Source organism: Gasterosteus aculeatus, chromosome 12 (assembly GCF_964276395.1).
Source record: "Gasterosteus aculeatus chromosome 12, fGasAcu3.hap1.1, whole genome shotgun sequence".
Taxonomy (NCBI): Eukaryota; Metazoa; Chordata; class Actinopteri; order Perciformes; family Gasterosteidae; genus Gasterosteus; species Gasterosteus aculeatus.
In genome coordinates, this window is record NC_135700.1 from 9,971,500 (window position 1) to 9,997,423 (window position 25,924).

At 45.3% G+C, this 25,924-nt stretch overlaps 2 protein-coding genes across 3 annotated transcripts in view; one reads left to right on the forward strand and one right to left on the reverse strand.

The window, feature by feature from the left end:
• Positions 1-246: 246 nt before the first annotated feature.
• On the reverse strand, positions 247-6,772 carry spg7 (SPG7 matrix AAA peptidase subunit, paraplegin). The gene is made up of 17 exons (XM_040165820.2): positions 6,225-6,772; positions 5,731-5,833; positions 5,559-5,648; positions 5,236-5,477; positions 4,999-5,138; positions 4,776-4,878; positions 4,553-4,678; positions 4,286-4,448; positions 3,720-3,893; positions 3,513-3,637; positions 3,303-3,405; positions 3,001-3,111; positions 2,789-2,904; positions 2,542-2,698; positions 1,477-1,640; positions 1,274-1,351; positions 247-1,166 (listed from the first exon to the last, which is right to left on the reverse strand). The coding sequence occupies exons 1-17, from the start codon at positions 6,408-6,410 to the stop codon at positions 960-962; spliced, it is 2,388 nt and encodes a 795-aa protein (XP_040021754.2). The 5' UTR covers positions 6,411-6,772; the 3' UTR covers positions 247-959.
• Positions 6,773-6,779: 7 nt separating this feature from the next.
• ankrd11 (ankyrin repeat domain 11) overlaps positions 6,780-25,924 on the forward strand; it is an 83,225-nt gene continuing 64,080 nt past the window's right edge. For both annotated transcript variants that reach the window (XM_040165774.2, XM_040165783.2), the window contains exon 1: positions 6,780-9,048. The gene's annotated coding sequence lies outside the window, so the exon portion shown is untranslated. The remainder of the gene's footprint in view (positions 9,049-25,924) is intronic.

Consider the following 25,924-nt stretch of genomic DNA (forward strand, 5'->3'; position numbering starts at 1 on the left):
GGTTGTGGCAGCGTGACGCTGTTGTAGTTGGTTCTTAGCGTTGGCGAGTTGAGGGAAAATTGAATGGAGAACAGTAGTGATATCCTCAAAATAAACCTGTTTGAGTGGTTCGGACCTTAAATTAGGCTAAAGGTTTGCCTTCCAACAGGATGACACATAGCACAATGCTGCCACGTGACGATGTGTGAAAAGTACAACGGTCTGAATTTACTCTGCTGCTAAATGTGACAATAAGAGCAACACATACTATTTTAAAACTTTATTCAGCTTTAAATATTAAGCAACACAATCCATTGGAACGTAATAGTCACTCGGGGCAATCAAACAATACAAAGTCCAAAAGACTAAGAAAAGCGACCTATTAACTCCATTTGTGTGTGTCGTGGTCAAAGGATGACCAAGGTGTGTGGGCTGATATCTGCAGCTTAAAATCAACATGACAATAATGCAGACCTTATCGTGTTTATGTACCCTGAATTATTGCTAATATATTTGGTGCCTTCCATCTCTGACAAAGTAGGAAAAAAAAGAAAACAAACCTTTCTCTATCAAACAGATTCATAGATGTGAAATCAATTCTATACAAGCAAAGCAAATCAAAACCTACATATGCTGCAGTTTGGTTTGCATTAAAATGATCTCATGTCATTTTAAGGTATTAGTGCACTTTGCAGACTGAGCATGAAACGGTCGATTGCACGTTCTTTAAATATCTGGAGACCCGTTTGAACCGACCGGCCTCTTGTGCCTCCACGGCATCAGCATTTAGCAGTGCAGCAAACACACAGGAGAAATGATGGAATGCCTCCCACAGGAATCCTTCTTAAAGTTGCACTCAGTTAGTTGGCTAACTGGAAAATATCTGCATGGAAACATTGCAGATTTCCCTCTCAGCCATAAAAAGCTTCAAAGTGAGCGATCAAAGCCTCAGTTTAATGAACGGAAAGACGCTTTTACGATCAGCTCAGCTGTGGATTCACGTCGTCTTCTCCTTGTTTAACGGGGGCTGGTCGAGGCTCTTCTTCTCCTGTGTCTTGTTTGTCCCTCTCGGCCTCCAACCAGCTCTGCGGGTGAATTAACTTCTTGGGCCCGTGGGGGGGGGGACCCAGCAGGGCTTCAATGTCATCGTAGTTGACCACCTCTCGTTCCAACAGCGCGTTGGCCATCTGGGGAACGTGAGTAAGGAAGAAGTGCTGTGCTCAATGGGATCGAGAGGGGGGGGGGGGGGGGGGCATAGTGTCAACACACAAGTTAGATGAGAGGAGCAACTGACCAGTATGAGTTTGTCTCTGTTGTCCAGCAGCAGCTTCTCTGTGTGCCTGTAAGCCCGCGCTATCAGCATCTTCGCCTCCTAAAAACAAAGAGGAACAAGTGACAACAAATCGAGAATGAATTCATTGTGACACGAAACGGAATTCAGAGTGATTTGATGACTTCAATGTGAAAAGGGCTGAGGGAGGATAAGGGAGAACGCACGTGGTCCATCTGCTGCTGCAGACCCTGGCTGAAAGGACGGCGCCCGGCGCCACTTTGCTGCTCCGCGTCCGGGAATGAGACTTGGCCCACGCTGTCACACATGCCGTACTGCTTCACCATGGAGTAGGCCACCCGCGTCACCTTGCGCAGGTCGTCCTGCGCTCCTGGGAACGCAAGAGGGGGGACACTTCAATCGCTGTTGTTGACTGGGTGCCGAGATATGAGAGGATTTATATCTGCATGTTATGGAGTTTAGGTTTTTTGTTACTTGGCAGAAATTCCTACTCACAGCAAATCAGACGTCTTGATGATCAGAAGAAAACAATCATTTTTAAATGTATTCATTATAATCATCAGGGTAAAGGCCGGCGCATGCGTCTGCGTCTGCGTCGTTGCACTCGTTTCAATTCATGCTTCTAAAAGTCTTGCGTGTGTTGCAGAGCAATTCACCGCCAGAACAACAGGCGGAGTAACGTGTTTTTGTTAAAGACGACCTAGAGGGTCACGTCTATTTATTTATTTGTTTATTGATTTATCATAGACTTTATTGCCCCGTGCATCGACACTGCTGCTTTTCATCGTGGACACATTTGTCCCGTATTTTCCTCCACAACTTTGTGCACCTCTCGACCGGCCAACCGGCGTTTGCGGCGAGCTCCCTCCATTGATCCAACTCACTTCTACAACCCGCCAATGACGGCTTGTAGAAGCGGTCAGATTTATGACAAAAGTTCTTCAATCTGCTCCGTTCTCTCGTAAACATTCTTCGTTTTAATAACGGCGGTATCGGGCTATGAAAGCGGAAATGTGAGACTCCGTAAAGGACGTAGTTAGCAGGCCAATCGCAGCCTGGTGCGCTGCGGGAGGCAAGGCGCAAGCGACGCAAGCCTAGAAAAAGGGCTCGACACACGCAAGGACGTGTGAAAAGGCACGCAAGGGACACGCAAGGGGGTCTTGCGTCTGCGTCGCTCTGAAAACGCAGAAGCATAAACTAGGCTTAAATAACAGAAGTTGTTTGAAAACCGAAGTGAGCTGTGAACACAGTGTGTGTACAACAGGCCGTACCTGTTGTGACCTTGTTAAAGGTGATTGCCTCCGCAGCTCTTCCTCCCAGCGCCATACACATCCGCTCAAACAGCTGCTCCTTGGTGAACAGAAACTGGTTGCGAGGTAAAATCTGGGCAAATCCCAGGGCAGCGTTAGTCCGTGGGGCGATGGACACCTGAAAGACACACCACACAATCAATGGTTTTGACAAAAGTCCTGCTGCGTCCACACGAATGACCAGAGCCACTCGAAACTCACAAGTTACCTTCAAGACTGCATCAGTGTGCTCGAGAAGCCATCCCACTAAGGCATGCCCGGACTCGTGGAAGGCCACTACCCTCTGCTCCTCTTTGGACAGGATCTTACTCTTCTTCACACTCCCTGAAGAAAGAAACAAAGAAAGAGAGAGAGAGACGTGTCAGATTTTGCCAGAGTAGCATATTTTCTCACAGTAGAATATAATAATTTGCATCGTACCTGCTATTATTCTCTCAACTGCATACTCAAAGTTGAAGGTATCGATGGACTTGTGCCCTTCTCTGGCAGCGTGCAGGGCGGCTTCGTTACAAATGTTAGCTATGTCTGCACCTGCAGAGACAAAAAGAGATTCAGCAAAAGGGACGCTCACCGCACGGACGCGGCATTTCACGTAAACACACACACACACACACACACACACAACGTGCCTTATGCTTATTCGTGGACGCAGGCCGGTACTTTGCAATAGCCACACGTGTTCATAGATTAACATGAGGACAAATCAATAAACGTGTTTATACCACTGAAGCCGGGGGTGAGCTCAGCCAGACGCAGGGAGTAGAAATCTGCTGGTTGGGTCAGCTTCAAGATCTTCAGATGCTGCTCATAGATCTCCTTTCTCTCCTGAGGGACGGCGATTCAGACAGTTAAATATATTTAACGTCTAGACCATGTTTATTACGAAACTAAGAAAAATTCTAACGAAGCAACTGTCGAATGCGCCGGACTACCTGCAGGGTGGGCAGATCGATGAAGATGTGCCTGTCCAGCCGGCCGGGTCTCATGAGCGCATTGTCTAAGATATCGGCTCTGTTGGTGGAGGCGAGGACGATGACGTGGTCCGTTGTCCCCATTCCTGCAAAAGACATTCGGTCCGGAAAGGTCCGATGAAAGGCGACGAGGGCAAACCGCTCGTGCTGCCCCCGCGCTTCACTCACCGTCCATCTCCACCAGCAGCTGGTTGAGGGTCTGCTCCTCTTCCGTGTTGGAGAAACCCGACGCGTTGGTGGAGCGCTTCTTTCCCACGGCGTCGATCTCATCAATGTAGACGATGCAGGGGGCTCTGCTCCGGGCCTCCTTGAACAGACTCCTCACCCTGGCAGCACCCAGGCCTTGCGCACAAACACAACGAGAGGAGGGAAGCACCAGAAGATGAGCCGTGACGCCCGCAATCAGAATAAATAACCGACCAAGCAGTGATATTTTTTGTGTCATGTGAGAAAGGGTTTGAGACAATCATTACGGAGGCTAAAATACACATGGAAGCACAGACGTAAAGCAGGCCTGGAGCATGCATTTCACCCATGCATATGATGAATGAATATAATGCCTAAGAATGGACCATTTCTTTATTGAACTACAGGATATTCCTGCACTTTTAAAAAACATTCAATATCACAAAATGACTATTACTAACCAAATCTACACTAGAATCTAAACCACAATTCCAACACAGCTAAACCGTTTTGAAGCCATATCAATTGGCGGTGGCGTCTTCACGCACCTCCGATGACCTCCACGAACTCGGATCCGGCCATAGCCAGGAAGGGCACTTGGGCCTCGGTGGCCACAGCCTTCGCCAGCAGCGTCTTCCCACAGCCCGGAGGCCCTAGCAGCAGTGAGCCCTTGGGAACCTTGGCTCCGAGCTGGAGGTACCGTTCTGGATTCTGATGTTACAGAACACCCGCAAGGTCAGCGGTGGACAACGTTGTACTCGTGTGGGGAAAAAAGACACAAGAACTTGGTGGTTATTGCGAGTCCGGTTTCTTACCTTGAGGTAGTCCACAAATTCCTTTATTTCCATCTTGGCCTCGTGCATGCCTGCCACGTCTTTGAAACTCACACCTTTACCGGACTTGCCGTCCACAATGGTGAACTTGGCCATCTTCAGCTGATTCTGTAAGGTCCATTGTAATGTGGGATTACCGCATTAAATAAACCAGAGGAAAAATAAAGATGGGCACGGGCCACATTTCTGATGTGGTTACACTCACAAAAGCACTAAAGCCGCCTTCTCTCCCACCCATGCCCGCTAGCCGGAAGATGTACCAGAGTATAGCCACGCCGATAGCGGCCATCCCCAGAGCATAGACCGCGCTGCAAGGACAACAGATGCAAAATAGTGGTTAAAGAAAACCTCTGACCGTGAACGAAGACAACGTCCCCTCCAATTGCTTCCTTTCAAAAAGTGTGCACGGACAAAGCGCGTGTTCTTACTTCCCAAAAAATCCAGTGCGCTTGTAGGACACCGGTATCCTGTCTTTAGCGTCGATATTCAGCTCCTCTTCGGCGGCTCTCAGCTTCTCCTCGAACTTGTCGATGTTGGCGACCTGCATTCTGTAGGTGAGCGCCAGCCTCTGCGGAGGAGGAAACGTGGCAGGGAGTGAGAGGTTAGGAGTCAGGTCTGCTGGTCAGACCAGCTTGAGCGTTTCCATCACGTCCTGCTCCACGTACGGGCCTCCCAAAGATCACTGCTCCGGGATGAAGGTAGATTTCGACAATGTCGCTCTCAGGAACGACCTGCACGCGCGACACCTCTCCCTTGGCCAGCATCTCGTTGACAAAGTCGTTCCACGAGATGTTTCCCCCGCTGGTGTTGATGGAGTTCAGCAGGCTCATGACCAGCGCTATGATGAACAGGGTCCGCAGGCGCTCCCGATACATCTGGTCCTGCTGCTCGCGACGTTTCTTCTCCTCTGGAACGGGAGGACGATCAAAGAAATGAACAAAGGCCACAGTTGGGAGTCATTTAATCAGCTTGGCACGTCGTTGCTTACCTTCGTCTTCCTCCGGAGTTTTTCCCTTTGCTCCATCACTTTTATTTTCCTCTTGATTGGATCGAGATGTGCTGAAGAAGTTTATTGATCCTGATAATCCAAAAGTAGTCACGTGTGAGTAAAAAAAAGGACTCTTAAGTAAACGCACTAAGGATGATAAGGCTGTGCTTACCCAATAGATTTATCAGACCAACAGGGTTATGCAGCAGGTTGTTCCTGATTAAGTCTTTGCTAATTCCCAGCATGCCAGGACCCATCGGCCTGTGGAGGAGACTCTAAAATGGGAACACGGTGTTTTTGGTGGGATAAAATATCAAGAACAACCTTGTCAGAGTGGACGTAGTGAAGATGCACCAGGTAGAAGCAGTACGCATGACGACATTTCAAATGAAAGGACCCCCCCCCCAAAAAAAGGGACAGTTTACTTACACTTATTAAAAACATCCGCTCCAAAGTCGGAGACGCATTGAACGCAGCGGGATGCTGTTAAAAGGCCTGACAATTTAAGCCGATGATGTCATTTTAAGGCCACGGAGACAGCTGACGTGATTTGTAAGCAGATCATACTAATGGAACTCCTTGAGATGTAACGCGCAATGTCACGAAGAGATTCCCACGATCACGCGGCTCGACCGCGTAACTCGGCGAGTCCACGGCGTAACTCACCTGGAGGACTCCCTGCGGCGGACTCTTTCTGAAGCACCCCCCTCTGAACAGCACATGTTTACCGCCGTCGTTGGATATCGACTTTTGGGGTATTACGCGACAGTTCTGCCTCGACAGCGTCCACAATAAACCCGCGCTGTATTTCCTGCACAGTCCGGTGCGATGCCGCAGCAACAGCGCCGACATGGTCCCCGTAACGTTACGTTAACTCAACAGCTGTGATCCCATAGCCTTCTATTACGCTAAAACCGTGTTTTTACACGTTTGTTTACCCACCCCAAAGAATCCGTTGCGAGCTAACGTTAGCTAGCTGTGTTATTCAACTGTGCAGCTGCGCAAAGACGTCAGCTCGAGATCAACACCGCAAACTGCGCACCGCCGGGCTGCTGCACGCGGGACAGAAACTACACATTTTCTCTGTGAATTGAAAGTCGTCTGTATATTTCTAATACTCAGCACTGTAAAAAATAATCAATAATTTAATCGGAGCTGAGTATTGAACACCGGGGCTTTGCACATCTCGCTGGTTTTGGAAACATCTTTGTTTCGAACTTTGAACTTCAACCCTTCTTATTTGTCTTCGAGGACCTACACGCTGCGCGGGGATTTGCGCAGAGATTACACAAGCAATGTCAGCGCTGCACTATCTAGTCACACACAATAATGCACGCAGTTAATGGTAAATAACATATTATAGCTGCAAAATACGGCAGTATTCTTCCAACCAAACATTTATGGTGTACAATGCAGCCAATAAAAATCCGGTGGCGCACACTCACGGTATAAATGTTAGTTCCATTCATAGTTGCGCTTTATATTGCGCCATTATGGGCCCAGAGTGCTGAATGCATTTTTTGCAGGCCAATGTTTGAAACAGTTCATATATGTAATGTAAGCAGATACACATTTTCGCTACATATAGGTAATATGTAGCATTTATCATATCTCAACATTTAACAAATAACAGTATAAATAAAACATACTACATGCATTTTATTAAAGTAACTATGCATATGTGTGTGTGTGTATGTATAGATGATCAATCATATGCGGTTTGATTGATCGTCTTTCAAAACAATAGCTCGAAAGTATGAAAAACATAGTAATTCAACTCCTCAAGTGACCGATGCAACCAATCTCTGAACTATTTAACATCCGGTCCTGCTGCTCGCGACGTTTCTTCTCCTCTGGAACGGGAGGCAGATTGTAGAGGAGGAGGATAAAAAACGGTCAAAGTATCTCTGAAGAATTTCACCCAAAGTATGATGTCCACACAATATATCCAGCAGAGGGCGCAAGAGGTCCATTGAGGCTTAGTAGACTTCGGTCCAGTTAGGCTTAGTAATAAATGTATTAATTCGAACACCTTTCTTGATTTATTTAACCGTTCGTCCCGTGTTTTGAGACCGTAGAGCGATGTGGCGTACACGACCAATAGTGTTGGTATTGTTTTAATAATAATCACGGCAGTAACCTTAATGTTGACTTTGTATTTCCTCGTGTCACTGGCAGACAGTGTTTAGTAGTCGGAGTGAGCCGTGACACTCGTCCTTCTTATCACTTTAGTAAAGCACCAAAGGCGTCTTTGAAAGCGACGTATACGGGTCAGTTATATGAGTGACACATAACCACAACCAATAAGGGTTTGAATTTTTCTACGCCAATGAGAACCTTTGTTTCATCCATTTGCGTTACATTTCCACCGTAGGTACGTCGGGTTTGTTCACCAGTACACTCCGTTTGCATGCCAACTGTTTTCTTTCAGGTCAAAACCTGCGTTTTGTTTCGAACCATATCATGTTTATTAAACGGATATAAACCTCGAAAAGAAAATGTGCATTTGATACAAAATAGTTGATGCAAAATGTGTAGATACTAATATTCGTGATAATGTTTTGATGAAAGGTGACTTAACCACGACTGGCATGTCTGACTGTCGTCGTTTTTACGATAAGCTCTGAAATGTGTTAAATAAAGTGTTGCTTGTACGATCCTATTGTTACATTGCTGTCGCAGTATACATCCGCTGTTGCATTCAAAAATATCCCGAGACTAATCTAACGTTACACATCCATATGGTGAGTTGGAATAAAAACACCGTCGGGTTTCTACACGTGTAGAAAACGAGCGCATCTAATGCCTGTACTCCATTTCCTTTTCTCGCTCTGCAACGATATAATGGAGTGTTGTCTCTTGTGTTTGAAACTGTGAACCTCGGTCAGCTACAATGGCGACTCTCTTGCATACGTTGTGATGAGAAAGAAGGGTGCCGAGCAGATCCAAAATGGCGTCTGTTTCACGACATATTGATGCGGTACCCGCCTACCGTTCCCCGGCCAATCAGGACGCTCGTCTCATGACCTAACCGTTTCCGTCCCTAGCGTCCAAACACTGAAGTCAAAGGCCGCTCGAAAACCGCTCGAATGGGTCGGCGGAGAGGATTAAACCGTGACAAAATATGATCTTTTGATGGTTTACTTTCACCTACGCGAGCATACCGTTGCACGGATAGAGTGTCGAAGGTTCGGAGCTCGCAGTGACGATGCAGTAGCGACGCCGTGAGCGACTTTTCGTGGATATTTTAGTCTTTTTTTCTCGTTTGGACTTGTGTTTGTTGGTCTACATGGTTTTAACAAGCTAGCCGCTAGCCTCGATTCCACGGAGCTGCTTTCGAGCTGCGATGGTCGTCGCTACTTTATGCGGATGTCTCCCGTCCAGTCTGTACTAAACCAACGGCAACAAATGGGATCATCAAGCATCGGCCGGAAACATCGCGGCGTTGACTAAACGTTACACATCTGCTTGAATTTGTGGAAAGACCCAGGTAAGTCTCATTTGTACTGCTCCTGCATAGCTAACGCGTTAACAACAACACACCCGACTGGCTGGCCCCGTGCTTAACTCGTGTTGCGACAATGCTCATATATATGATCGATTTTTAGAATGTATTTACTGGAAATATAAAACATTTTCTTTCACTTCTTGAATGTTTTTCCTTGTGCTCTTCGCCTGCTGTACGTACTGTGTGTATATATACGTTGAATTCAGCTGCACTACTTTAAATTTATGTCAGATGTGTGAGGGGATTAGCAGTGTGAGATATCTTTTTATAATTGCATTTCATGTTTTGAGTAAACAGCTAACCCTTTACACATTAATGTCACGTATGCATCACCCTTTGCCTCCAAACGAGCCCTTTGAGAGGCAAAGGGACATTTTAACATGAACTTAACCTCTTGATCCATCGTGTGAGATTGGCCTTAAATGTGTGGCAGATTGGATATCAAGGACAACCACTTTCCTTACAGCTCTCTGGGCAGTGCCATATCTAACACCCAGATGTTTACCTGTTGTTGCTGTGTCATAACCAGTGTAGTTATTTGGCAGTTGAGAAATCCCCGTCTGGCTGCTTTTCCCACTGAGGTGTGCACCACACACACCGAGTCCCATCCTACCAGGACCTGTTCCAGCACTGAAGCTGACGCACCTACGAGGGGAAAGCAATGAATTAAGGGTCTCCGACCCACGGAGAGGCGTTGGGACTGTTTTAAAGAGCGGCGTTTGGAAAACGCCACGGACCGGTTTGGTTGATCGGGGAAGCGTCGACGGTCGTTGGACCAACAGTGGGTTGTTTGGATGGATAACTGCCACAAATGCCTCCATCCTCGGCGTGGAGTGCCTTTTTGTTTTTCTTTGCCAAGTGCCGTGTGAAGGAGGGGCACTACATGCAAGACCGAATTGAATATGGAGGAGAAGCTCTCTCTGCTTTGGTGCAGTACCAATGCTGAGGAAAACACTGCAGCGCCGCTGGTGGTGTTTTCCACCCAAGATGCTGCGAGTGTTTCAGCTTGTTGGGGCGTTCGTGTTGTCTACACTGCAGAGGCACTGATGCATATCTCTGTCTCCCGTGAGCCTGCGTAGGTCGTATTTATCAGCGCTATTGTCAAAAGCTCACGCGGTAAAATGGGCCTTAATCTGCACACAGGCGAGATGAGGACGTGCAGGATTCGGATGTAAGGAAAGATGTTTTTGCAGAATTCGTAGCAAAATTGGCCACAAATGCATAACAGATGTTGCTGCTGTGTTTTTATTGTCATTGTTAGAATGAAACAAACAAAATTGCAATCTAATTAAAGTTCCTCTGTAACACACACGGTGTGATTGTTGTATCACTGACCCAGTGATGTCAATCAGTCTGGGAGTGTTTTTTGTATGCCTTTTTGATTCAGAATCATGTTGTAGTGGACTAAATTATATTTAGATTATTAGTCAAATCTACGGCAAGCCAAGTTTATTTGTAGAGCACATTCCAACAGGTCACTTCAAAGTCCTTCACTTAAACACATGGCAAAAGGACATTTTAATAACAATATAAGACAATAGGGCCCTCGTGGTGTGTTTTTTATCTAATTCTGAAGTGATGTTCATGTGGATGCTCACCATTACGGCAGCATATCTATTGCATCCACTAATAAGAAGCAACAGTCGCCCTATCATGGTGTTTTTAAGGCAAAACGGCTAAACCTGTTGATAATTGGTCAGCTGCTTAGACCTCCTGATCTGTGCGTCCCAGCAGGTTCCCATTAGCGATGGCTGGATTTTGCCCCCGTTCCTCTAAGTAGCACCAGATAATTGAACCATGCCCTCTGCTTGCAACAGGAAATGGAGTTGTGCTGAGGTCAGGCGGATCACGAGCTGTGATTGTGCTTCTGGGTTCTGCTCCTCGGCTGGTTTACACTGGTGGTTCACAAGAGTCTCCGTTAATGGTCGTTTTGTCCCGGTGTAGGAGACGTGCTCTGACAGCGTTCTGCTAGATCCCTGCCGATTGTTCTGCTCGGCCTCCTCGGCTCCCGTTGGAAAGTCTCCTTCTTGGTTATTCTGATTCTTTCTCGAATCTTTGGCCAGTTGGGTGGCCCCACAGTACCATTTCCACAGGATAACCGGAGGATCGTTGTGTCCAACGGTGGCATGCCACAACCTTTTAAATAACATTGTGCACGAGTAGTGTTGATGTCCTTAGACCCTTACTGAGGTACAAATGGCATGGAAACATATACAGCATGTCGTATGGGGCAGGGGGGCGGCTGAATAACAATCTGATGCAAGGAGCACTGCGGTAGCTGCACAGCAGATATCGCTCACAAAGTATGACTCTGCATTTTACCTCTTCAGCAGAACACTGTACCACATCCTGATTCATTTACCGTCACGCTACAAATTTACTTTTTTTGTTTTTGTTTTTTCCGGTCTTTTGTAATTAACATTTTGCTTGACTTTTGCAATCCAAGTTAAAGCGACTGTTCTATAATCTGTAATTCTCGGCGACCAGGCTGCGTATTGTTGTTTCATTTATACGGGTGTATTGATACCGATGCCCCGATGTTTGTTTTCAATGTAGGTGGTCGATTGAGTTGGTCGCACGGTGTGATTGCAATGTTGTTGTATTACCCAACATCCTTTTTCAAATACTAGTTTTAAATAGGAATTTGAGCCTCTCAAATGTTATTGTTTTTTTTAATCTAATTAACAATGTGTTTACTTTAGTTGTTTAGTTTCAGAGTAAATAAAATACATGTGTGGATATCATGATTAGAACATTCATTGTAAATAAACCTTTGTGAACCTAAAACTGTCACAAAGATGTGTCCTCGGCCTTTATTAGCCTGGCGTTTCTGATTCTCCTGGTTAATCAGTTCATTGGAAAGGCATTCATGTAAAAACAAATTGTCAGTTGTACTCGCGTCCGTGTTATTAAGTAGTTCATGTTAACATTTCTGCAATCCATTCATCGATCAGCGCATCGTTCTTCAGCGCAAGGCTGATTAACTCTGCTCTCAAACTGAACCCGTAGAGGACGTTCTTCAAATGGACCTGTTACTTTTCCAAATCGGTATCATCTAGTTGTTTCTTTCTTCTGGAAAAAAGTCTAAATAAACCAAGAGCATAACGGGTGGGTTGCCTTCATGTAAAATAAAACCGCTGTATATAAATGGCTCAGGTGCTTTAGAACATCACATCACTTTCACCCAAATGCACAGAGATCAGTTTGGACAAAACCGCATCGGTTAAACACAGTATTCCCTGAACAAGCTCAGCTAAATGAATATAGATGTAGATGTCATGAATGTCAAACAAGTATTCTGTCATTTGCCCAGTAGTAGCACCATGTAGTAGCACCCCCCTCCGATGTCCATACACATCTGTTCCGTTACCCGGCGTAATATTTGGTTTGCTTTGCGTCTTGTTTGAGTGAGCAGAACCGATTCTCACCTCGCGTTGTCAAAAGCAATCAGCAATTTTTGTTCATTTGATCAGAGGCCAGTAAGGCGTGGCGCCTTTTCTGCTCTCACCCCCCCCCCCCCCCCCGCGAAATAACAATAAGCTGCACAGTGTTCAGTATAGTTAGAAACTACTTTACGGTTACTGCGAACCCTTCTTCTGGAGGTCCGATGTAGAAGCCGCTCTGTGTCAGTGGGGGAAGAAGCCTTCCAGCTGTAACTCCAGCACCCACTCCTTCCGCACGGCTCTCCCCTCCCCCCTATTGTGCTGAGTGTGGTCCTTTTTAGGTAAACACGCATGGCTACTCCTGATTCCTGCCCGTCTCTTTCCGTCCCTCTTCTCCCTTCCTCCCGGTTTGATTGGACTAAATCTTTCATAGCTCCATAGTTCTACCAGCACAATCTGTGTGGGTACTCGCGTGGCGTCTGAAGCCCTTTGAAATTCAGCCCTTTGCCTTTGCGCCCCCCCCCCCCCCCCTCTCTCTCTAGCCTCATAGCAAAATGGAACAAAATGGCGGGGCCCTACCCTGCTGTGTCCCTGGGGGACTGTGGAGCCTCGTTTTGGAGTTTCGCAGGTCCTGGCATCTTTAACTCTGCTTTGGTTGTGCTTATTTCCGAGCCGTCCGCCGCGCCGCTCCTGATAATATTTTGTCCTCTGAGTCCGGTGCGCGTCAAAGGGAACGCACGTCTATTGTGGCATGTTGTTGCCTCTCTAGAAATGTGCTATTTACTGCCGTGGAATAGATTGTGTTGTCTTGTTTTCACGGGAATCTCACTGATGTGCTTTGGAGAAGGTTTAACTGTATCTCACAGAAGGACGCTCCTAGAATTTGATTTGTTTTACCATTCTGGAATAAAAGGGCCTGCATTGCAATATAGGGGTCGTCGTGGCGCAGGGGTTAGAGAAGGTGTGCTGGGAAGCACAAGGTTGTTGGTTCGATTCCAGGCTGCCCCATGTTCCACGTCGAAGTGTCCCTGAGCAAGACACCTAACCCCTAATTGCTCCCCGGGCAAAAATGTGAAAAAAGCCTTGGGTTTAAAAGTGTAATGTAAGTCGCTTTGGATAAAAGCGTCTGCTAAATGACATGTAATGTAATGTAATGTAATAATGTAATATGAGCTGACCAGACGTAAGCTGGTCTCCCTTGTTGACTTAAATCCCATTTTAAGGTGATTTTGTTTATTTGAAGAGCATATGCACAGAATGACTGCTAGGTAAGTTGTTTGTTTGTCTTGGTCGGACCAATATTTGTGTTGGTTTACAGCATAGCATTTTATAATAAATGTTTCTTTGAATTACGCCAAAGACAGTCGTGTGATATGTTGGTATTATAATGATATCATAATGAGATACTGTCTCAAATTTTGGATATCGTAATGTGGTATGCATGTTGTTTTTCTAGTGTTAAAAGACTGCATTACAGTTAAGTTATGTACTTCTCTGGTTGCTTTACGTGCCACATTACTCATCAAAAGTATCATTTCAACCATCATACTAACTCCTGACTGATATGGTGAAAATGGTCTAAGCAGATGTACTTCACATGTTGGTCATAGACATGCTAGAAATGCAATTCCAGATGAGGAATGAGGGGATTATCCTAACAAATGCTAATAAGTGTGAATAACAATAATAATAATAATAGGTGAAAGTCTCTTCTTTCTTGTTGCATTTGTGTCTGTGTGGATGCGTGGGAAACAGGGCGGCTGCAAATCTGGAAACAACAGTTTTGAATGATCTGCTGAGCAGGAGGCTGCATGGGATGATGTATTACCCATACGTGGCATTGGAAATTTGGTGCGGTTAGTCGGCCAGATCTAGGAGCCGATAGCAGAGACGCTCCACGTGATCTGTCCTTCTGGGCTCGTCTCTTCTGGTCTGTTCAGCCTGTTGCACAAGCACAGGGGAAAGGACCACGCAGGCGTCCTCGCTTGGATTTACTTACCTTTGCTGGTTTTCCCCTTCGGGCTCTTATTTTTTTAAAGGGGTTTCCATGCCAATCCACAGATAAGGGGGGGCGGGACGCCAAATGTAGTGCTCACATTGTAGCAATTTGTCTGGGAGTAAATTGGATAGTTCTTTGCAGATTCTCATCACCTGTTTTTATAGCTATGCCCAGAATTGTCCCTTTCCTTTTTGAAGTGGCTGTTACTGTGGTTTAACTGGAAATCCAACGTGTTCGTCTGTCAGCATTGCACACACCTAGAGCGTTATTGTTAAATGCTGTCACTCACACAACTGAAACAATGTTGTTTTTCTTGAAGTCAAGTTACCATGCCTGATTACTTCTCTCGCGCTGCAGTTTGGGCTCCCTCCTCCAACTGAGCATCTTGAAAAATAGATTTACATCAAAGCCATGGTAATTGTAAGATAAGCAAAAGTACGACAACCTGTTTGCTGTCCATAACTTGCCCTTTCCTCTCTGAGATCACAAAAACAGGATTGCCTCTTTGACACATTGCCTGAAATAACTTCCACGCCGCTGTCCTCTAGGCCCTATCCTCTAGGCCCTGTTTTGGCCTGAGCCGTCCTCCTTCGTGTTGGGTGCAAACTATAAACTCAGACGGGGGTGTAAGGGTGTGAGGACAAAGTGTTGTCGGGTGGGGGAGGGTGGAGACGGTGTGTCCTGGCTGAATCTCAATATCCTCAAGGCCCTTCAGCAGAGCTAGTCTTTTGATGGGCCAGCTGCAGCCATTCATCCCCCCCCCCCCGCCCTCCCCATTTACATTGAAATGCAACAGGAAGGGGAGTGGGGGGGGCTTTGCGCCTGTGCGGGTGGGATGTGAATGAAAAAGCAGAGGCATACCTAAATACCAAAGAGATGGGATCCGTCAGTCGGGGCCCATGCCTCTGCTCACCAACACATGCAGCCATACTTAGTTTTCCTCCCAGCATGCTGTGGGGCAGTGTGCTCGACACAAAGGATCTAAGCACCCTTTTTGACCGGTACATGCGTTTCCCCCCACTCAGCTCTTTTCTGTCTTTACAGCTCGGCTGGTGGCTCTAAAGAGGTCGTGCTTCACCCCAATGTCTGTTTTAACGGCGCTGCCCTGTTAGGCCGATTGTTCATGCTGCTTTTTTGTACTCAACCACCGTCATAGTTTGCGGGTAATTGCCTTCCGACCGACGATTTACTTGTGTGAATTCTTTATCATGGCGTATTCGTTATGCCTGTACGCGCTGGCTCACTGTAATGGAGGTTCTGTTTAGGTAGTTGCTGCAAGAAGAAGAAGCTTGATTTGTAACCCATTGGAGTATTTTGAGACAAACTGTGGTTCAGAAGACCACGGCCATTGTGTCACTTCAAAGTTCAACCAACTTTTTTAGTTGATCGCGCTGCCTCTGTCCCTCTATCTATCTATATATATATATATATATATATATATATATAGATAATGTATGTATATATATATATAGATAATGTATGTATATATATATATATATATATATATATATATATATATATATATATATATATAAAAACAAATAAACAAACCTTTGCTGTCCACACTGAAACTCCAAATCCTAGAAAGCGGTTTGGATTGCTACTTATCGGGGACCGTATTTCCTTCTGACCAGTAGCTGAATCTCAATAACGGATCATTAAATGCTAGGATGTTGTGGTTCGAATGTCTTAACAAACGGGTTAAATCCATCATTTATCGCCAGCTGCAATGTATATGCAACACAAGGAGCGGCATCCCCGGCTGACCCGCTCGGGAGAGTTGACAGCCAACACGTTAAATACATTGTCTAGGACGCGGGAAGACTCATTCCCAGCGCGTCTCCCCGGCATCAATTAGCTTTGCTGCGAGGATGTCGGCTGTCGTAGTCCTGGTGTTGTGAGCCACTCGGATGTCCTTCGTTGTCTCATGGAGAGAGACAAAGTGCCATGGTGATGAGTGTAAACTTGGTAATGTCGTAGTCGCACACGTAGTGTGTTTAGAGTGCTGCAGGCGCTAGTACGCCGTTTCCCAACTTCGGGGGGCGTTTGGCTGTTATAATGGTCGCGGAAAGTAAACTAGTATTATTGTAGGCCAACAGGACCCGGTTTTCTCTGGTTCCCTTGACAGAAAGCCAATGGGATTTTTCTGTTGGATTTTGGATCATTGTAGTGAATAAACTGCACTTTCACTTAACTACAGGAAGATCCTCTTGACAGACATTTGAATGACGGATGCAATCTGCGGGAGTGAAAAGGTAACTTCTCAGTAAGCCTCTGTTGGAGATCCCCCACAGGAAAAGAGGAATATTTACTGAGGTTCTTTACTATAGTAGAAAACATTTCAAATCTTAATTTTCAAGTATTTAACCAAAAGCCCATTGAAAACACCCATTGACGTTAAATGGAGGGGTGCAGAAGTGCTGGATAGTATCTGGGTGTCTGGACCCAATCAAAGCTCTTGTGCTCTGCTTGGTTGAAATTCAAGGGTTGAAACTCCAACTCTGGCGCACTTGAGACGAATTAGCTATTGTTGATAGTCTGTCAATTTATTTTCTTTTGTTAATGGTCAAACAGTTAATTATTAACGTCCCTACTTTTCACCTCTCATAGTGGATTAACCCCCATTTTAATATATGATATGGCAAAATTTCTGTTTTGAATTGTAGGAAGTGAAGCAATGGCAACATGTTAATATCTTTTGTTTTCTATGCGCGCCAGCATTAATATGAGACGTGTTTTGACTGCAGCCATGCTATCCTTCAACCAAGGCTGTAATCTTTTTCTGGGCGGCCGCATTGAAACCTACTTAATTACTATGTAATGCCTACAAGACGTCTCACAGCATAAAAGTAACGGTTTCTCACCAAAAAGCGTCTGTACTCTGATTGTCACTGCACTTGATTTTGTAAAAAAAATATAAGGTTCTAGATAATGAAAAGGAATTATATTACTCAATATGTCAACACATATGTGGCTGACAATTGTAGAGAACCAATGTTTTTCTGTGTTTTGTTTTCCAAACTAATTTTTACTTTTTCTTTTTACTCGTGCAACTTTGCTTCATGTTTGTTTGAAGAGTTGACAGAATAGTTATAAACAACAAGCCGCAGCCCTGCATATCCTCTGATATAATATTGTCTAGACTTTCACAGAGACGGTTAAAAAAAAAAGAAGAATTGCTAACTCTTGGTGCAGGGTGAGGAATTAGCCAGCGTGTTGAACCAGAGCAGTCAGCAGGGAGTGGAAAATCACATCATCTTCAGTCGGCCTGCTCGGGGACTTTCCCTCCTGAATATGTGGCAGCGCCTCTTAAAGCTGCAGGCCGCGGTGTGTTTGGCCCCGATACCGAGGGCCTCTGCATTCGCGCTGTGAAAACACTTCGCCGAGTTATTTGTTTTGCCGAGAACGGAAGCGGTCTAAACGAGAAGTCGAAACGAGGAGAACAGGAAGCATCGACGACACAGAGGCCATCAAGTTGGCCACCAGCTGCCGATAACCGGTCCAGCGTTTTGCCGTGTTTGTGCGCCAAAGCCCCGGAATAGTAGCCGATCTTTGACCGACTAGAGAACTAGACGCTGATCTTTAAAGTTCTTTTGATACCAGAACAGTCTTTCCTATAAATACACCGGCTTGTTTCTTTTGCCCGCGTGTGTGTGTGTGTACAGTGCCTCTCATACTCCCTGCAGTGAACCTTTTTATAGAAACCGAAGCCAGCAGTGTAATCGCTGGCATGGATGTAGGACAGTCTTTTATTCCTCCTCATTACTTATGCAAAGCCAATTCTCATCCACGATCGCTGCATAGCCTGTTTAAATCTACAAGGAACAGCAGTTAAAGGACCGCCGCAACGTTTTAATGATCATATGTGATATACATTGGGTTTGCCAGTTAGCACCTGCATGTTTAAAAAAATATATATATTCTACCTTGTCTGTCATCAATGAAGCAGGAACCAAAACGGAGGTGGTTTGGATAGTTTTGCCAGGTGTTTATTTAGTATCGTTACTACTGTGCTAGATGCAGTCATTAAGATCAGCATCAGGATGTCTCGTTCTGGGTATTAGCGTCCCGCCGTTTAATTGTCTGGGAAAGCCAGAGACCCCAGGAGCTTTGAATGTGTCGTGTTTCCTGCTCCGACTTTTGTCGACAGCAGGGCTTTGGCTCCCGTCTGATACCGTTGTTTACTGAGTAAGCTGTACTTCTCACTTTGTGTCAGTGACTGGGGTCATTCTTTAATATACGAGGCCACCTCAGGCTTGACATAAACATTGTTTGCCTAACTGTGTAAAACAAAGTCTCACAATTAAGTATAAATGTACTCTTATTTATTAAAAACGTTGTATGCGTTACGGGATCGGCCCACTGTCCCCTTTCCCTGATCCAGCTTTTCTCTACTTTAAATGTCTTTAACCATTTCACGTTGCAACATATTTATTCCATACTATATTTTGGTCTTAACCCCAAAGTACTCCATGGTTTAAATTCTGCCAATAATGTCTGTTTTCGTTCGCCACGCGGCAACGCTTTTTTAGACAGGAAATGTTCTCCTGCTGAAGGGTCCAAAATTGAAATCTATTTAAAGCTACAACTGTTCTATTATGAATGTTTTCCTTATTTAATCATTTAATAATAAGCGGCTATACTTGGGGTGGTTGATTGATGGAGCAAACGGTCTTTGGTCTTAAAAATGGGTAAGGGCAACTGTTCTGCCACTTTTCCTCTGCTCTGCCGCTCTGCGATTAGACAGATGTGGTTGATGTGATATACACATCTGTTTTCCACACACACACATATTTTACTGAATTGCAACGTTTCTGATACATTTTTTTCATATCACCCCCTGATATTCTTAGACCGATAGTCCGCAGAGAGTCCTGCGGTGCCCAGTTATGCTCCTCTCTCACACACTTGGCTTCTCTCTTCCCTCGTTGGTTCTTTCCTCCCCCCCAAAGCCTCTGCGCTCTCTCCACTTCTGCTTCCACTTTCCCTCTGCTTCATTTGCCCCCCATCACCCCATCGTACAGCCCAGCAGTACACTTGCAAATTGCATCCTTGCAGGCATGTCTCCCCCCATCTCAACCTATGCAGTAGCCCCGGTTTCTCAGGAAGCACGGCTTGCAGGAAGCTAAGGGCGTATACGTACCCGGTTGCCTGGTTTCCTCCTTTTGACAGAAATCAGAGGATGATGCAGTTAGCTCCCATATATCTCCAACTGTCCGTATTATATGACAATCCGTTGTATCTCACCAATAGAGACCCCTCTATTCCCCAAATTGTGCCGTATAGGCCCAGATGTGTAATACTGTAATCTCCAAATCTTATTTTTTTTCTTTTAATAAAAAAAAAAATGCTTTCCCATAGATTGAACTCTGAAGCGAATTGACGTGATTCATCATGCGAGTGCAGAGAGTAGAATTGTGGCGGACAAAACATGCATGATGTGTGCTCACAAGCCTCATGTTGTGGCATAATGCTAGCACAGCTGTTCTGCTTGTGTACATTACATTTAAAATATCTACTTGTAGGCATTTGTATTGAATGGACCCCTGCGGAGTCGTATAGCATTCTGCGCTGGTGTGCACATGGCACACACGGTGTGTCACCAAGTGGAGAGTTATGATCAAAGTTCTCTGCAGCACGCCTTGGAGAGGGAAAATAAGAAGTACTCCTACTGCGTGGGCATGTTTATATTTGTGGTATACAGCCCTCCTTGGCAGGCAGTGTTAACAATAGTTTGATTTGCACTTTGTCTAAAATAGTGTTTTTATGATTTTGTCGGTTATCATTTTACCACACTACAGACTGCTGATGGCTTTTCCCCACTTTGTGTTTTGCATTGGTTTTACGCTGCTTTTAATTAACCTCTACCCAATGATGCTGGAATGATACATCTCCGAGAGGAGCGTGTCTGTCAAAAGTTTTGAAGAGAATTTAGTGTGTGTCGACTCCAGATGTTTATTGTACGGCTGCTTTTTAAACGGGCCGAGGATGGAGTGGGTGAACGGACGGCCGCAGGCATTCAGAAGCAACACAGTCAACGTGTTCAGTGGTGGTGCAGCATGAGCAGGTGTTTATGTCGATAATGTACCATGTGGTGCTGCTCCTCCATTTCCAGTATTCTAAGAGCTCCATCCTTCATTGCTACCATGGCAACAGAAAATGACAAATGGTGTGTGTGTGTGTGTGTGTGTGTGTGTGTGTGTGTGTGTGTGTGTGTGTGTGTGTGTGTGTGTGTGTGTGTGTGTGTGTGTGTGTGTGTGTGTGAATGACGGGCGTTCTTGATAGAAAATGAAATCCGTGTGAGTGAATAGGCTGACTGGCCTTCACGTACTGTATAGAGCCATTGTTAAAGACACCGACTTAGAGATCCACAGATTGCAATGGTTTGGGCTGCTCCCTTTAAATATATTTCATAATCAGACCCGCTGATTCAGATTTCTTAGTTTCAGATTTACTTTCTAAAAATTGCGAGTGACCTCAAGGCTCCAGGCGAACTCGTGTTCAATCATTTTAACAACTGAAATCAGAGTAAACCGTTTCTTTACCGAAAAAGTTTGTGTTCGGCCAAGGCCTCGCTCTCTGTGCCGATGTAAACATGTAACATGAGTGTGTAAATGCGACCCCTACAAAACTTCATTGAACCTGTCTATTAATTGTTGATACTGTAATACTCTAATTGAATGTGTCGGTCATTTAGGCCGCACGGCTGTGTCGGCACATAATAATGCTCCATGGTATGTCGTCTTCCATAACACCCGACCAGAAGGAAGCTCGAAGAGCAGCTGCGATGTGCCAATGGAAGAGGGCGAGTCTGAAAAGATCTGCTAATTTTCTGACGCATCAAAGTGTCTGTGCTGTAAAACAGGACAGTGGAATTTTCTGTTGCAGAGGAGCTTTGTGCAGTTGTATATGAGGGGCTGTTATGACGTGCATCTTGCATGCAAACCTAACTAACTGCATCATCTGGATCATCTCAATAGCCGTAGTGTAGCTGCGTAATCATTTTGAAAATAGGTTAAAAAAATAGGTGATTCATTTTAATAATATAAACACACATAGTGCTTCTAAATTGCTTGCTCTTGCCATATTGTGACAGCCCCTGTCACTTTATATTTGTAAATTGATATGTACGGTTGCTTAGCCGGGGCTTTGGTTGTTTAGCTGTGATGGACAGGATCATTGTCTTTGAGAGTATACATGATATGGACGAAACTCTTGAATAGTGAGAGACATTTAAACGTATTCCATGGCCGAGGACGTGACTGGTCACTGCTACTTTCTAAGGCACATTCTATGTAATCACACTATTGGATAAAGCGTAAAAGAAGCTCAATAAACATGGATCTCAAAGGTTTTATAGAACAGCGTTGGTCCGCGGCACTAAAGGGTCATATGAACAGAATTACAATAATCACTTCTCCTGAAAGGGAAATCTTTGAAAAGACTGAAGTGCTAAAGATACCGATGTTTCATTTGTAGACACCAGAAACCTAACTTCACTGAATGTCTCTGTATGGCCTTGATATGGATCACAAGTAAAATACCACAATATTACTGTGTGCTAAAGCTGCATGCGCGCATTATGTTAATTCAACTGTAGAGTATGATGCTGGTGGACCGCTGTGTTATTTGTTAAGCCCTAATAATGTTACATAATCATACGAGTGGAAACGCATTGGTGTATAATCAGGAAATTGGACTTTGTCAGAACATAACAGACTTAATAGACATTTTCTTTGCTTTTTTGTTCATATCAATCCCATTGAGGTTCAACCGGGTGAACCCCCATGTTTCACCTAGTCAGATTTGTCAGGCAAATAGTATTAAGCGGGCAAGAGGCTGTGTGGTCGGGCTTTCTCATGAAGCCTTGGATTCGTTTGATTGAAAATTGATTTGTTTACAAAGCCGTCCGCCCAGCATCGCCTTGAACGTTCCAATCCCGATGTTGTTGCTGCGATCCTTCATTTACCGTCCCGGCAGCATCAGACACACACACACACACAGTGCCGTACAGGCCGTACAAGTCTCAAGTTGAGGCTGGCATTTATTTAGAATGTGATGAGATTTTTTTTTTTCCTCGTCTCCCAGGTCCCGAGAGCTTGTTACCTTGACAACAGTAGAAGATTCCTAGCTAGAGCGCAGCATGCCACGCCGTGGCTGTGCCAAACAAACGAGCGCTGTCGCTAACTGTGTCACGAGCACTGCTGCCTTCTCAGCGCAGCCCTCACCCCGTCCCGTCCTCCGCCTCCATTTGATGTCGGCCTTTTATGTCACTGCTTTCTTGTTCAGCTCCTATCCACCCGATCCCACAGACTCACCTTCTTATCTTGTTACAGAGGCCATTTTTGTTTCCCTAACTCCCCCTCTCTCACTCCCGATCATCCTGCTCTCCGCATCTGCCATCATGTGACGTGTCACTGCCGTCTTCTACGGCGACCCTTAATCCGGCCCCGGTGTGTTCGGTCTGCAGATCGGCACGTACGCATTGAGCTGGCGATGCCGCCGCGTGAGACAGTCTGCCGCGCTGGGATCACTGTGCCGTGGTCCATCACTACAGAAGCCGCGCTTCATCAGTAATGGACATGTTTTTACTTGAGGAGGAGAGGGCGTAGTGTGGCGTTTTCTCTCTCTCCTTCCCCCTCCTAGTCCCATGTCCCCTTCCCCCAGCTTAGTCCCCACACCCTCCCGTGTCAGATATCCCCTCCAGTGTGTGAGCATGGAAGGGTAGATGACAATCTAATTAGTGGAGATATTACAATAAGGCCTGATACCTGATGCTTTGACATTCTGCCGGCCGGGCCCAGACGGTCGTATCGAGCTGCTGTTGCTGCCTATTGTTATTTTTGTGGTTTAGTGCTCAGACTAAATATAAAGGGTGCGTCATTGACATTAGAGCCAGTTAAACCCCCCCCCCCCCCAGATGCTATAGGCACTGTACCCTCCATCAGCCTAATGCGTAGTACAAAGGCCTTTTACAGGAGTTTGTGACAATTACATTTGACAATATAAACTTGTCTTTGTCTCTTTTGTCTCCATTTAGCTAGTTTTGTAAATAGTATTTTGTTCCTTTCAAATATTTCACTCTTGTGAATTTGAATCTTACATCATGATGCAGTTTGATGGTACATTTTGCTGTTGGAAACGTCTGTCTTGGCCCCACTTCTATGTGGAAGGAGAGGCCTCATTTAAATCTATAAGGGGGCTGATGTTTTCCATACAGGGCTGAGTTGGTCCAAACCCTGGTCTAATTTTGATCGATTTGACCGTACTTGTTTCTACCACATTGCTGTCGATTGGACAGGAAAGGACCAAACTTTAGGCTGATGTAACATTACCGGGCTGCTTTGACTACATAGATGCTCTATTTCATCAATCCCAGCAGCACTGCGTGTAGGTTTTCTCCTGCTGAGATTGTGTGGCAACATTCCTAATCCTGTGTTCAGGGTGTCCTGCACATGAACTACACAAAGTCGTGCAGTGGCAGCGTGGACGATGATACGTAGGAGGCCCGTGGCATGCTTTATTAAATCAGACAGAGGTCAGCGAGGTTGTTCCAGGTCTCCTTTCAGCTGAGTCCGATCTGGTGTCTGATAGGACAGCCGGACACAGGACTGACTGCAGAGGTGCTGTGTTGCCCCGGGGGACTTGAGTGTTTTTGTGTCACTGTGTTCCAGATCTCCCCTTATACTAGCAGCAGGGACGGCAGTTTGTAGAAATGGAAGCACGAGTAAACAGAGGCAAAATGACAAAAAGCAGGACAAAAGAAGCCGCGGTCTTGAAGTCTGTCTCCTCCTTAATCCCGCAGTGTCCAGGGAATTCCTCTTTCTTTTGCAAGCACACACAAATCTAAATGTCAATGGAACCGACAGTCTCTCCGTTCCATTGTTTTAAGCTCATTTAAGCGCTGTAAATTGCACTGTTAGATAACAGGAGCTTGTTCGGTAAACATGCAGATGAAATGAATATGTAGGCACGTTGTCATGGTGATGCTGAACTAAAAAATTGCTGCAAGATAATGTTGAATGTTTGGTCTCAGCAGCAGATAGTGGTGGAGGCACTCTTTTGACTCTGCTTGGTTAATTGAAGCCTTCACTAACTAGTCCTGAGCACATATACTCCATATTATAAGTGAACAACATTCTAAATATGAGTGCATGCTTTCTGTTCGTATTTTCTAGTGACTTGATTCTGATTCAGGATGAGAGCTAATTGTTTTTTTGTTTAAATTTGGTGATTTTACTTAGTCAAGTTTATGCCACAGTATTTGGGGGGGGGATTTGTAGTGGTAGTGGTATTCAATCACAGTGATACTCAATTAAAAGATCAACTCAGAAGGGGTAAATCATTATGTATCATATACTAGGATAAACAAATATTGCTCTAAATAACAGATATAGCTATGTATTTGTTTTGCAAGTAAGTTGCAGCCAGACCCAAAATGTAATTGCTTTTTTTTTCTTCCTTTTTTTGCCAGTAGCCTATTTAAAGCCATGATGTTGTTTAGCACTGGAAGTGAACTGTATTACAGAGCACCCGAAATCAGATTTTCCCCCTCATATTTTCAGTTTTATAATCATTTCCTTCACCATAGCCGGAATGTGAATTGTATCACACTTAAAATAACTTGCACCTTTTTAAAGAAACAGAAAGCGGACCCCAGACTTTACATCTCAAACGGCCGACACACAATGGGCGGAATCGCTCGGCCTTTCACTGCTCATCTCCAGCGCGTTTCGCGGTTTCTCCTCATCAAAAAGGGGAAAATTGTCTCGTGCAACGCCGCAGCATCAAACACGTACAAGATGCAGCCGTCCATCGCCACAGCAGCACTGCTCATGCAGCCCGGATTGCTCCTTCAAATTTCTAATATGAAGTGTGTGTGTGTGTGTGTGTGTGTGTGTGTGTGTGTGTGTGTGTGTGTGTGTGTGTGTGTGTGTGTGTGTGTGTGTGTGTGTGTGTGTGTGTGTGTGTGTGTGTGTGTGTGTGTGTGTGTGTGTGTGTGTGTGTGTGTGTGTGTGTGTGTGTGTGTGTGTGTGTGTGTGGTTGTGTTGTGTTTTATCCTGGTGCGGAGTTGTGGCAGCAAACATGCTGCCCACCTCTACTCAACACTGCTTGTACGCGACATACATGTGACTCCTTCCCATTTTCTTATGGTGTAGCTCAGTCAACGACAATATACTACGAAGCAATTTAGCATGTGGCTAATAGCCCTTTTTTATAGCGAGATTGTATGACAGCTTTGAGCCAACGGCCTGTATTCGCCGCTTGCTGTTGACTTTGAGGGTGAGTTGTTCGATGCTGTACGGACCATCAGTGTCTAGATTAGGGGTTCGACAATAGTTGAATTCCTCCAGGGTTTTGTCTTGTTTCTGTCCACTTAGTTGTGTCGGTTTTTGTACGTTGACAAATTGCAATAACTCTCCAGATACCTGGTAGGGCTGTCAAAATTGCTCAAAAAGGCTGTTTGAATATTCGC